Source organism: Dendrobates tinctorius, unplaced genomic scaffold, assembly GCF_039654945.1.
Source record: "Dendrobates tinctorius isolate UK_male_01 unplaced genomic scaffold, ASM3965494v1 ptg000008l, whole genome shotgun sequence".
NCBI lineage: Eukaryota > Metazoa > Chordata > Amphibia > Anura > Dendrobatidae > Dendrobates > Dendrobates tinctorius.
In genome coordinates this window covers 69,870,393-69,882,940 of record NW_027361676.1, presented here as the reverse complement: position 1 = coordinate 69,882,940, position 12,548 = coordinate 69,870,393, and the positions used below count along the sequence as shown (strand labels likewise).

Below are 12,548 nucleotides of genomic sequence, written 5' to 3'. Positions count from 1 at the left end.
AGATCCTAACATTCTACATCAGCCACTTGTTGACAGGAAGAATATACTATTCCCACCTCTGCACATAAAACTAGGTCTCATGAAGCAATTTGTAAAAGCATTGCCAACTGACGGCAACTGTTTTAAGTACATCATGTTGGCACTTCCTGGACTGTCCATTGAAAAAAATCAAGGCTGGTGTGTTTGATGGTCCACAAATTCGACAGCTCATCAAAGAGGAACATTTCACCGGGACTATGTCAGATCTTGAGAAGAATGCTTGGTTATCATTCAAAGACGTCGTCAAGAACTTTCTTGGAAATACACGTGCAAGTAATTACAAAGAAATTGTTCAGAAACTATTGGAGAGCTACAAAGCACTTGGTTGCAACATGAGTATTAAACTACATTTTCTGCATTGCCATTTTGCCAACTTTCCAGAAAAACTTGGTGCCGTTAGCGATGAGCAAGGTGAACGATTTCACCAAGATTTGAAGGTTATGGAAGACCGTTACCAGGGTAAATGGGATGTACATATGATGGCTGACTATTGCTGGAGCATCAAACGTGATTGTCCTCAAGTTAAACACTCCAGAAACAGCTATAAATGTACATTTTTACCTTAAATACTTGCATATATATATATATCCTTTGTAAAAAACATGAGTGTTAAAAAACATATTTGTCATGCCTATTTCTTATATATTTCATTTTTTGTTCATATTTGTACTATTTAAAAAAAAAAAAAACTTTTTAGGTACAGTAGTTTACATATTTTTGAGAAGACAAATCCTATAGTTCAAAAACTTGACGTGATAGAGAAAAACTGATCATTTCTGGATTCAGCATCCAAAAATTAATTAAGAACAGTTGTCTGACCTAACTCCTAAAAAATTGCGTTCCCCAGTGTAATCTACTATTTGAGTGACCAAAAACTGTAGTGACTAGTATGTTGCAGTCACCAGCTCGTTATGCTCAGCTCATGCTTCTGGAGACACACATCCGTAAATTAGGCTGACTTTTCATTGCTACAGAAATGCCAAACATGTGGACACTAAATGTGGTTTACGCACACTGTGGGGCTCAGAAGGGAGGGGGGCATTTGGGAGTGCAGAATTCACTTGATTTCTTTTGAGGGGGGTGAAGTGCCATTGCTTTTTTCCAGAACCTTTGTACTACCAGTAACGTGGAAGCCCCCAATATTTTTGTGGATTGAGCTGAAGCCTTTATTGAGAACATTTTACATAACGTTTGGGATCACATTTATCCGGCACTCTACGCTGAGCACTTACTTTGGGGTTTCCATCTAATCTATGAGTGACTCGATCCAGATGAAACCCCCAAGGGCTCCATTCGCTTTAATGAGGCAGCAGAGTTACTCTGGCCTCTGTCCAGCAGCACCCTTTTCAGAAGTGCACAAAACTGTGGTCCACAACGCATTTATGCAATCCTAAAAAGACGGACACCGCCAGATCACAGGTCCTATGGCGTCCTCTCTGCCTCCATCTGCCTCATTATAGGGAATCTTCCAACTGATGTTCCGTCTGAATCATGTATTTCAGAGATTTACGTGGAAAGCGCTCAGCACAGGATAAATGTGTGCCAAGACTTACTGCGATATTTGGGAGGCAGAGTAAACAAAGTCAGTCAGGGCGATTACAGCGATACCTGATTTATATGGGGTTTTTATGTTTGACTGCCGTCACACACTAAAATACCCTTTCTATTTCAAAAACTAGTTTTTGCACCACAATATTTCGAGAGCTATCGTTTTTCCATATTTTGGCCGAAAGTCATGCGACAGCTTCTTTTTTGCAGGACGAGTTGATGTTTTTATTGGTACTATTTTCGGGGACTTGACATTTTTTGATCGCTTTCTATTCCGACTTTTGGGAGACAGAATGAACAAAAATCTGCAATTCAGGAATCCGCATGTGGTAAAATTGATAAGGCAGCTTTATTCTTTAGGCAAGTATGATTATAGCAATACCTCATTTATATCATTTTTTATGTCTTGGTGCCTTTACACAATAAAAACAATTTTATAGAAAAAATAATTATTTTTGCATGACTTTATTCCAAGAGCTATAACTTTTTTATTTTTCCGCTGATGTGTCTGTATGTGGCTTGTCTTTTGCAAGACGAGATGACGTTTTCAGAGGTACTATTTATATTTACATTTGTCATTTTTTATCGCATTTTATTGCACTTTTTGTCCGGCGGTATGATGATAAAGCATAGTTTTTGCCTTTTTTTGTTTTTTTTTAAACGGTGTTCACTGATGAGGTGAACTAGTGTAGCCATTTTATGGGTCAAGTCGTTCCAGAGGCGGGAATACCAAATATGTATTTTGTTTTATTTTACATGAATAAATGTATATATTGGACTAATATTTTTTCCTTTTTGTTGTTCTTTATTTGGAGATTTTGAAAAAATATTTTTACTGTTTTTAATGACTTTTTTAAAAACTTTTTTACATTGTCCTACTATGGGACATCATCCTTACACTGACAGATCATGTCAGAGCAGCGTTTGACAGGCAGGGAGGAGGCATGTCAGTCCCTGCTCTTAGCAGGCGCTCACAGACCACCTTCCCTGAAGAATCCTGAAGGACCCTGCGGCCATCTTGCGGCCCGATGTCACCATGGAGACCATTGGCACAACGCGATCGCATCGTTGTGCCGATGGGAGCAGACAGGGAGTTCAGTCCCTCTGCTGTGCTCCTCAATGCACCTAAGGTCCTACAATGCCTGCACATGAGGAAAGAGACATACTAAACTACATTTCTAATTAGAAGTATTTGCTAATATTATTGTTTCACCTACTACATATTGGGGTAGGATCTTGGAGATGGGAATACCCCTTTAAGCAACACATAGGCCCCAATTCATCAACATTGGTATTTGCACGCACATCTTATTGAATCTGGTGCATCTTTTAACAGCCATATGCCATTGCTAGAAATGTATTACAGTCAGGCGCTGCAGTAGATTTCTGCCGTAATTTACATCTCATCCGTAGGGTGAATTTGTTGGCTGCGTTCGATAATGACCTCTACCCTCGACATTAAATCCATTTTTCAAAAAGTGAGCGGAGCTGTCCGAGACTAGTGTAAAAACATCACAAGTTGCTAAATTTTTGTTCAAATGCAAGCTCCACATCAGACTTTAAAGTCTTAAAAAGTTGTACGCCAGAATTTTGGGTTGATGAATCATGGATCTAGTGTCCAATAATGTTAAGATAGCAATGCATATTTCAGGAATACTACAGAACACTTGCACAACAAGATTGACTCTTCCCACTAGCAGCTATTAAAAAGGGAAAGATGGATCAGGCATATTAGATTTCATCATGTCCCATCCTTTGCTCTCAAAGGAGATAAGCCACCACCAGAAGTGTAGGGCAGCAGGTTATTCTCCTTTCCCTATTGAGAAAACCTAAACACTTGGAGAAGCGTAAAAGCATATGGGTGGGTTGAAAGCAAAAGCCGAATGAGTGTTTAGCCGACAGCTAATCTAGGATAACATCTGCAAATTACACATTTGCTGAACCTGTCATATCCAAAATAGCTATTTACCTGTGTCTATAGTGGTAATATGCAGGTAAATAGTGTTTAAATCCTGCTTAGAGACTTATTGGAGCAGCAGCTACAGGGTGAAATTGAAGTTTTATTCTCCCTGCACCATTAAAAAGGAGTGGAGGAAGCGGCGTCAGCAGTCACTGAGTTTCAATCACTCCCCAGCAGTCAGTCAAGGAGAAGGAGAATTATTACAGCGCACCAATTGTGTAGTGAGCAGTGACTGTAACCGCTCCCTGCACCTCCCCATAAGAGAGCGGCTGCAGGGAGAACAAAACTTTACTTCTTACATTTCAGTGCTGCTTCAGTAAGCTGGCTCAATAGTATTTAAATACCATTATCTGCAGATTACCCATATGAATACATGTATGTATGCAGGTAAAGAAAGTTTCTGGATGTGACAGGTTCCCTTTAATATGAAGGAATCTGCATTTTGCTGTAGGCCATAGTATATGCAAGGATTTGAGATCCCCATGCTAGATCGCGCCTTTTTCCACAAATCATGCCTACCTGCACAAACAGTACCATAATTTGACTAATAGGTTTATATTATGAAGCTGCTAGAAATTACATTTCCTAATGTTTAAGGGTAGGTTTACCAAATGAAAAATGTACATGAAAACATCTCTTAAAGTGAAAATTATGGTGACTCAAACAGAAATTTAAGTCAGTATTCTGGTAACCACAACATTAACTCTCAACATGAAGCAGGACAATTGAAGGCTTTACACTTGCAAATCATTACTAAACAGGGGAAATCATAATTGCACCGAAAATGAGCCCATGGATCATATAAAGTTTAAGGGTAGGGTTACAGAAAGGAGACCAAACAGTCCAGTCCAGACATGAAGAGCAATGGAAATTAGAGCAGATCAAATTACCTTCACATTAAGTGCAAATGATAGACCCCATCACAAAAACACTCAATTAGCATTCCACATCATGCAAAATTGTAGGAATGATATGTACTACAGCATACAATTAAATACAACATATCTATAACAAATCTGGTCACATACAGCAAAGCCTGTATGTCAGAATTAGCGCTGAGCAATATCAGCCATATCTACTTTTCTGCGTGCACATCAACAGATTTGTCAGAAAAACTTTAGTTTCCTTTCAGAATAAAATATTTTCTTTGGGATACAATCTGCAAAATACTCCAACAAATGTGGACCATTGATTGCAAACATGATTTCTTATATTGCACACCCAAAAAAGCTTTTTCCTAGCAAACTAATTCAAGACCATGTTGCAAAGTCTAGACTGCAATATTTGAATGAACAACAATTCAACCATAGGGAAGTCTAATTATTCATTAAACAGATATCCAGTAGACATTTAACTATAAAAGGGCATAATTTAAAGAGAACCCCTTCCCGTTTCATGCTGTCAGCAATGGCACCACATAGAAGAGAAATGTCAAAAGAACAGAAAAAGAAAATAGACTGCTACAGACGAGCACATCGCTAACGCATGTCATAATCGGCATGCGTTAGCGATGTGCCGTCATTCTGTGACGGACCCTCGGACGCGGTCTGCAGTATTGCCCCTTGTATGTGGTATTATTCCGTCACTATGTGGTGGTAATGTATAGTCTGGCCACGGTGTAGAGGTATTTATCCCTTGTATGTGATATTATCCAGTCACTATGTGATCTGGTCATGGTATGGCGGTATTTTTCCCTTGTATATGCAATTATTTGGTCGCTATATGCTGGTAACATGTGGTCTGGTCACGGTGTGGCGGTATTCCTCCCTTGGTGGTAATATGTATTCTAGTCATGGTGTGGTGGTGGTATTTATCCCTTGTATGTGGTATTATTCAGTAACCATGTGGTGGAAATATGTGGTCTGGTTATGGTGTGGCAGTATTTCTCCCTTGTATGTGGTATTATTGGTCTTGGTATAGTGGATTGTGTTGTGTATAGTGGTCATTTGTGCTCTCTGATATTGATAGGAGAAGATTCTTTATTTCAAATAGTGATTAAATACTTGGAACAAGATGCACTGACAGGGGTTCTCCGGTGAAAACAAGTAATCACCTCTCCACAGGATAAGTGATAGCTTATTGATTGAAGGGGGTCCGACTGCTAGGACCTGCACCGATTGGCAGAATGTGAAGCTTTTATCCCCATTAGACTGGCACGACATGTGCGACTTGACCACTGGATCCATTCATTCCCTAAGTGGCTGAGGACACTGCGCTTGTTTTTTTCTGGAAGCCCCAAAGATAATGAATGAAACTGCAGTCAGAAATGCCATCTATTGGTCCATCTTAAAATGGGGCTAAAAGTGTGCAGTCGAGGATAAAATGTTCTGCATTCTTCTGATCGGTGTGGTTTCCAATGATCAGACACAAACGATCAATAAGTTATCACCTGGAGCCCATGGATCGGTGTGTTTGAACCAAAGAAACCCTGCACTGCAAACTACCGTAATTATACATCCCAGTTATGGTGGCGCACAGTAGATGTGCAGGAGCCTCGTGTGTTTTACATTCGATGCTCCAGAATAACAGGGAAAATGGTTAACAGGTATTTGAATATAGCTGTTGGGTGGGCCCCAAGGGTCAATTCCTCCTGTGGGCCCCAGACACCCCAGTCCAACAGTGAGTTGGGGTCCAAAGCACATTAAAATATAGTATGGGTCTATACCATGTAGTATTTTGGATCCTTACCATGTGGATGCATACGAAGCATAAGATGCCTTCTTCGTCCAGGGAATTTCCAAGCGAAATGTGCATTGGGTGTGGTGGGTCCCCATTTATCACTCCTAGGTAATTATACCTCCTTTGTGTAATATGGATGTGTTACATTCTGGGTCGCTCATTATGTTGCATTATTTGATTTAAGTGGTGTATTGTATGCATATTCACCATTGTGCTGCTATATCTTAGGGCACTTTATTATGCTACTAGCTGAAGAGCCCGGCGTTGCCAGGGCATAGTAACCAACTGTGGTTAGTTATAACAAATTATAATGATTATATTGCACATAAAAACCATGCATCTAATCCTATCCTGTGTGATACTGACTGCTGAGCCGTGTATCTAATCCTATTCTGTGTGATACTGTCTGCTGAGCTGCGTATCTAATCCTATCCTGTGTATACTGTCTGCTGAGCCGTGTATCTAATCCTCTCCTGTGTGATACTGACTGCTGAGCCGTGTATCTAATCCTATTCTGTGTGATACTGTCTGCTGAGCTCTGTATCTAATCCTATACTGTGTGATACTGACTGCTGAGCTGTGTATCTAATCCTATCCTGTGTGATACTGTCTGCTGAGCTGTGTATCTAATCCTTTCCTGTGTTATACTGACTGCTGAGCCGTGTATCTAATCCTATTCTGTGTGATATTGTCTGCTGAGCTGCGTATCTAATCTTATCCTGTGTGATACTGTCTGCTGAGCTGTGTATCTAATCCTCTCCTGTGTGATACTGACTGCTGAGCTCTGTATCTAATCCTATCCTGTGTGATACTGACTGCTCAGTCGTGTATCTAATCCTATTCTGTGTGATACTGACTGCTGAGCTGTGTATCTAATCCTATCCTGTGTGATTCTGACTGCTGAGCCGTGTATCTAATCTTATCCTGTGTGATACTGTCTGCTGAGCCGTGTATCTAATCTTATCCTGTGTGATACTGACTGCTGAGCCGTGTATCTAATCCTATTCTGTGTGATACTGTCTGCTGAGCTGCGTATCTAATCCTATCCTGTGTGATACTGTCTGCTGAGCCGTGTATCTAATCCTATCCTGTGTGATACTGACTGCTGAGCCATGTATCTAATCCTATTCTGTGTGATACTGTCTGCTGAGCTGCGTATCTAATCCTATCCTGTGTGATACTGTCTGCTGAGCCGTGTATCTAATCCTCTCCTGTGTGATACTGACTGCTGAGCTCTGTATCTAATCCTATCCTGTGTGATACTGACTGCTCAGCCGTGTATCTAATCCTATTCTGTGTGATACTGACTGCTGAGCTGTGTATCTAATCCTATTCTGTGTGATACTGTCTGCTGAGCTGTGTATCTAATCCTATCCTGTGTGATACTGTCTGCTGAGCTGTGTATCTATTCCTATCCTGTGTGATACTGACTGCTGAGCTCTGTATCTAATCCTATCCTGTGTGATACTGACTGCTGAGCCGTGTATCTAATCCTATCCTGTATGATACTGGGCTCCCCCTGCAGTCTGTGTCAGAGGGTGGTCTGTGTTGGCACAGTAATAAATTGTGTTATTTCCAGCTTTACAGAAGGATGATAACACCATAGAAATGATAAGAATAATAGGCCTCAGTTACCACAGCTGTCTACAAAGAAAACTGTTGCTGATAGCAACCAATCACAGCTCATTTTTCATCTTTTAAACAGCTCTGGGACAGGGTGGCGAGTTTTGAGTGGCGACTTTTGTGTTTCGACTTTTATGTGGCGAGGTTGGTGTATGTGTGGTGAAATGTGTGCTGAGGGTGGTATATGTGTTGAAGCACGTGGTAGTGTGTGGTGCATTTTGTGTGTGTGTTCATATCCCCGTGTGTGGTGAGTATCCCATGTCAGGGCCCCACCTTAGCAACTGTACGGTATATACTGCTTGGCGCCATCGCTCTCATTCTTTAAGTCCCCCTTGTTCACATCGGGGAGCTGTCAATTTGCCTCCAACACTTTACCTTACACTTTTTCCCCATTGTGTAGATAGGGGCAAAATTGTTTGGTGAATTGGAATGCGCGGGGTTAAAATTTTGCCTCACAACATAGCCTATGACGCTCTCGGGGTCCAGATGTGTGACTGTGCAAAATTTTGTGGCTGTAGCTGCGACGGTGCAGATGCCAATCCCGGACATACACACGTACAGTACATACACACCCACATTGAGCTTTATATATTAGATTGGTGCTATTAGGCATTCTTTCACACTTTTTTGGTATTGGTCTATTTTTCTGGCGTACCAATGTATCTTTCCAACCTCAGTGTCTACATAATAAAGTTTACAATTGACCAAGTTTTCACATTTTAACTATTTATATACACACGTACAATGGATTAGGGTAGTTTCACATTTGCATTTAAGGCCGCAGCGACGGCCTGCGCACGGCCGCCACTAAGCCCCGCCCCCTGCCGCGCCTCCTCTGGTAGCTCCGCCTACAGGCGGATGACCCTGCATGCGTCCGGCGTCCCTTATGTTTAGCACTGGGGACGCATGCCGTGCGCAGGTATGCATTTGGCGGCGCATGCGTCCTTTTGACACTGCGCTGACCGCACCAAATTGCAACAGGTTGCGTTTGGCGCTGGTCGCCGCCAAACGCATACCTACGCACGGCCTGCGTCCCCAGTGCTAAACATAGGGGACGCATGCAACGTCATGCGCCCGTAAGCGGAGCTACCGGAGGAGGCGCGGCAGGGGGCGGGGCTTAGCAGTGGCCGTTGCTGCGGCCTTAAACGCAAATGTGAAACTACCCTTAATTAATCATTGCACTCTCAGACATTAGCCATGCAAAAAAAATTCTGTGACTGGGAGGATTACCAGGTGTTTTCTACCAATATAAATCTGTTTGGGTGTACCCACCTCTTATTCCTGATACCTGTTGTATCATGGTCTGACTTTATGATTCTTTTATATGTAATATTTAATAAAATTTGCACCTTTTAATTCTTATTCTGGCCTTAGTTAAAGCATTCTTTTTGGTGGTTCCTTATTCTTTATGGCCTGCTATATAGGATAATTTTGGTGTGTTCATTTTGTTTGAGGTATAAATGTTCATATTGAATATTTGAGCCAGAGTCACTGCAGTTGTGGAGAATCAAGTTCTACTTTTGCACTTGAAATATGACTAATTTTTGCATTATATTTGGGCCTGTCATTCTTAATCGTGATTTATGGCTTTTTGTTTATTCCCCATTATGATGGTCATACATGCATTCAGCTGTGACTAAAAACTGACAGATGATTTTTTTTTTTTAGGGTAAGTTCACACTGGGCGTTTTTGCTGCTTTTTTTCTGCAGTAAAAAATGATTTCTTGGCAGGAAAGAAGCTGCGGCAAAAATGTGCAGGTTTAGGTGCGTGTTTTTGGGCTAACTTGTGTCTCTTTGTGCATGGTAAAAGTTGAGTGCCCCCATGACTTTACTGCAGAAAAAAAAAAAAAAAAAAAAAAATCGCTGCAAATAATGATACCTGCGTTTTTGCCGCGTTTTTTCAACACCCATTTAAGCCAATGGGTGAAAAATGCTGCAAAAAAGCTGAAAGTGACATGCTCTATGTCCAAAAAAAACAGCAAAGCACAAAATCCTTATCACACAAAAAACCAATGTGTGTGCATGAGATTTCTGAAATCTCATAGGCTTTGCTGGTACTGTAAAACACAGCTGAAAATTAGCATAAAAAACGCAAGAAAACACAGCAAAAATGCCCAGTGTGAACATACCCTTATACTTTCTTGCTCAGTGTTGCACTATATAAAGATAATAAAAAATAACTGCAGAAGACAATTTTCACAAAAATGTAATTTCATATAAACCTAAGTAATTATCGAAAACATTTAACAAAAGAAAAATGATTACAAACTGTATTACATTATTACACAGACCTCAACCAATCCCAAATATAATCATAACAGCTGATGCCTTTGACTTATGGCAAGTGCACTGGGGGCGTGTCAGTGCAGTATGATGGATTATTTTGGGTGCACTGACACGCCTCAGTGCACTTCCAGTCTGATTTGCCTATGCATTCAATGCTACATTTCTCATGACTGGTACATTCGATCTCTGCAAAAAAGGTATAGTTTCTAATAGGTGACAAGTGCCTTTGCATCCATATTACTACTTCCTTATACAAAAATAGGCTAACAGGTTTCCTTTAAAATTGCCGGGATGACAGTATATACCATTTGTAGTGCACTAAGGTCCACCTTGATATTACTGGATGCAAGATCTTTAGTTGCACTTACTCTGCAGCAATATGATGTCACAGAGAATCATTTATAAAATATTGACGGCTCTAGCTTCCCATAATGTAATGCAGCTTATCGTGGCTGTAGATCAAGTTCACGCAGAGAATACTGGAAGCTGTAATAGTAATTGGCGATCCATTAATTGTCCACTACGGTGCTACATCATTGCTATATTCTGCAGACCTATGAAATGCTCAGTCTGCAGCCCTACGCTACATTTTGTCATCTCTGCAGTGTGACTCAGAGTGCAAACCATGTTGTCACCTCGTGAAGTCATCTGTAAAAGGAGGCCTCCTGCCAGAAGATTACTCACCAACACTCTGCAATCGACACTGCAGCTTGGCACAAAAATATGCGTTACCAATTATAAAGTAAAATTATTACGAGAATGAGCAGCATCTGCAGGACACACATGGTCCATAAATATCACTTTGGATAAAAGCTGTAAAATGTCAAAGTAAAATGTAACTTAGTAGATTGACGTCAGTTACTGACAAGTTTTCCAGCCGTGGCTATACGGAGTTATAAGGAGCGGTTGTGTGCCATTTGCCCATGGAGAATTATAAAAGGTAATAACATTTTCCCTTCATACAATATCTAACATCATATTAAGCAAGTGATAAAAATACTCAATGCCATACATCTCTGTGCCTTCAGCGTGCTAATGCACAAGAACAAAGGAGAGAGCATTTTAGCTTCATAGTTTAAACAAGCTACCTTCACCCCCCCCCACATTAAATGTGACAATATATACAAAAGGTGAAATAAGTATTGAACACGTCACCAATTTCCTCAGTAAATATATTTCTAAGGCCGGCGTCACACTAGAGAGGAATACGGACGAGTGAGAGGCGATAAAACAACGCATTGCACACGGACCAATGATTCTCTATGGGGTAGCTCCCATCAGCCGTATTTTTCTCTCGTATTTTCTACGGTGTGTGCTGCGATTGTCAGCGTATTACGACCGTAGTACGCCAATGCAAGTCTATGGGTGCGCAAAAAATACGGATTACACACGGACCACACATGTGACTTGTGAGAAATACGCAAGACTTTTCCTGGTGACAGGAAATGGGCCAAGCCATCACCAGGAAGCTTAGACATGCTAATTAGCTCAAAAAGTGCTCCAGACATCCAGGAAGTACGCCTCCACGGAGTACAGCATCATGCCACCCTACCAGAATCTGAATGTGGAGCTGCTAATTGTTCTTGTGCAGGATCGCCCGGAATTATGGGACCAACGGGATGCACGTTATGCCGACCGGGCAAGAAAGGAGGCTGCATGGAGGCGCATATGTCGCAAAATGTTCCCTGATTTTGGTGATCGGCCCACGTGAGGAGCAGCAGCACATAAGTACATGCACATAAATTATGTATGTCAAATTACCTGCCATCCCAAAAAAATTTAACAAGTAGGCCCCCCCACATCCTGTGCTTCTGATATTGGGCTCTTGTGGCTTGTAAATTATTTTTGGACCCACTGTTTGACCCTGAGAGAATGTTACCCTGTCCCCAAGCTCCTCATAATGCCTAGCAAAAACAGTTTAAAGAGTTGCTATTTGGCACATGAGCTACTGTGACCCTGTGCATCTGGCCTCGTTGCACCAATGCTAAATGCCACTCTGGGTAGAACTCACACCCTAGTAGGCCACATGACATTGATACTAGTTCAAAAACTTGTTTTCGGCAAATTGTAAGTTTTCATTCTTTTATGTCACATTGCAGTTGAAGATGTGATGAGACGCTGGCGCAGCATCCGTGACCAGTATCACCGTGAGCGCCAGCAGCAGGCAAGAAGTGGTTCAGGGGCCCATGTAGAGGTGGGTGGGCCGAGCTGGGGGGTGGTCCCTCTTCTTACCGCGCAGAGATAAAAACAGAGACACGATGGAGGCAGATTCTGGGTGCAACAAGTCCAAGTTTATTTCTCACTTGCCGTCCGCCTGACGGCCTCAGAAGCACACCGCACTTCCTTTACCTCACGGCCCTCCGTTTCCAGGGCCGCTTCTTACACACCGCACGTTACACTGGGGGATGTGTAT

The 12,548-nt window shown here is 41.6% G+C and overlaps 1 protein-coding gene across 3 annotated transcripts in view; it reads right to left on the bottom strand.

Moving 5' to 3' along the window:
- The window catches only part of STOX2 (storkhead box 2), a 183,755-nt gene that overhangs the window by 137,140 nt on the left and 34,067 nt on the right, over window positions 1-12,548 (bottom strand). Inside the window, exon 1 of one of the 3 annotated variants that reach the window (XM_073578258.1) lies at window positions 6,236-6,263. The exons of the other annotated variants lie outside the window; for them this stretch is intronic. Within the exon in view, the coding sequence (XP_073434359.1) occupies window positions 6,236-6,257 (22 nt within the window). The 5' untranslated portion in view covers window positions 6,258-6,263. Of the gene's footprint in view, window positions 1-6,235; window positions 6,264-12,548 lie in introns of those variants that run through there. 3 annotated transcript variants of the gene reach the window in all.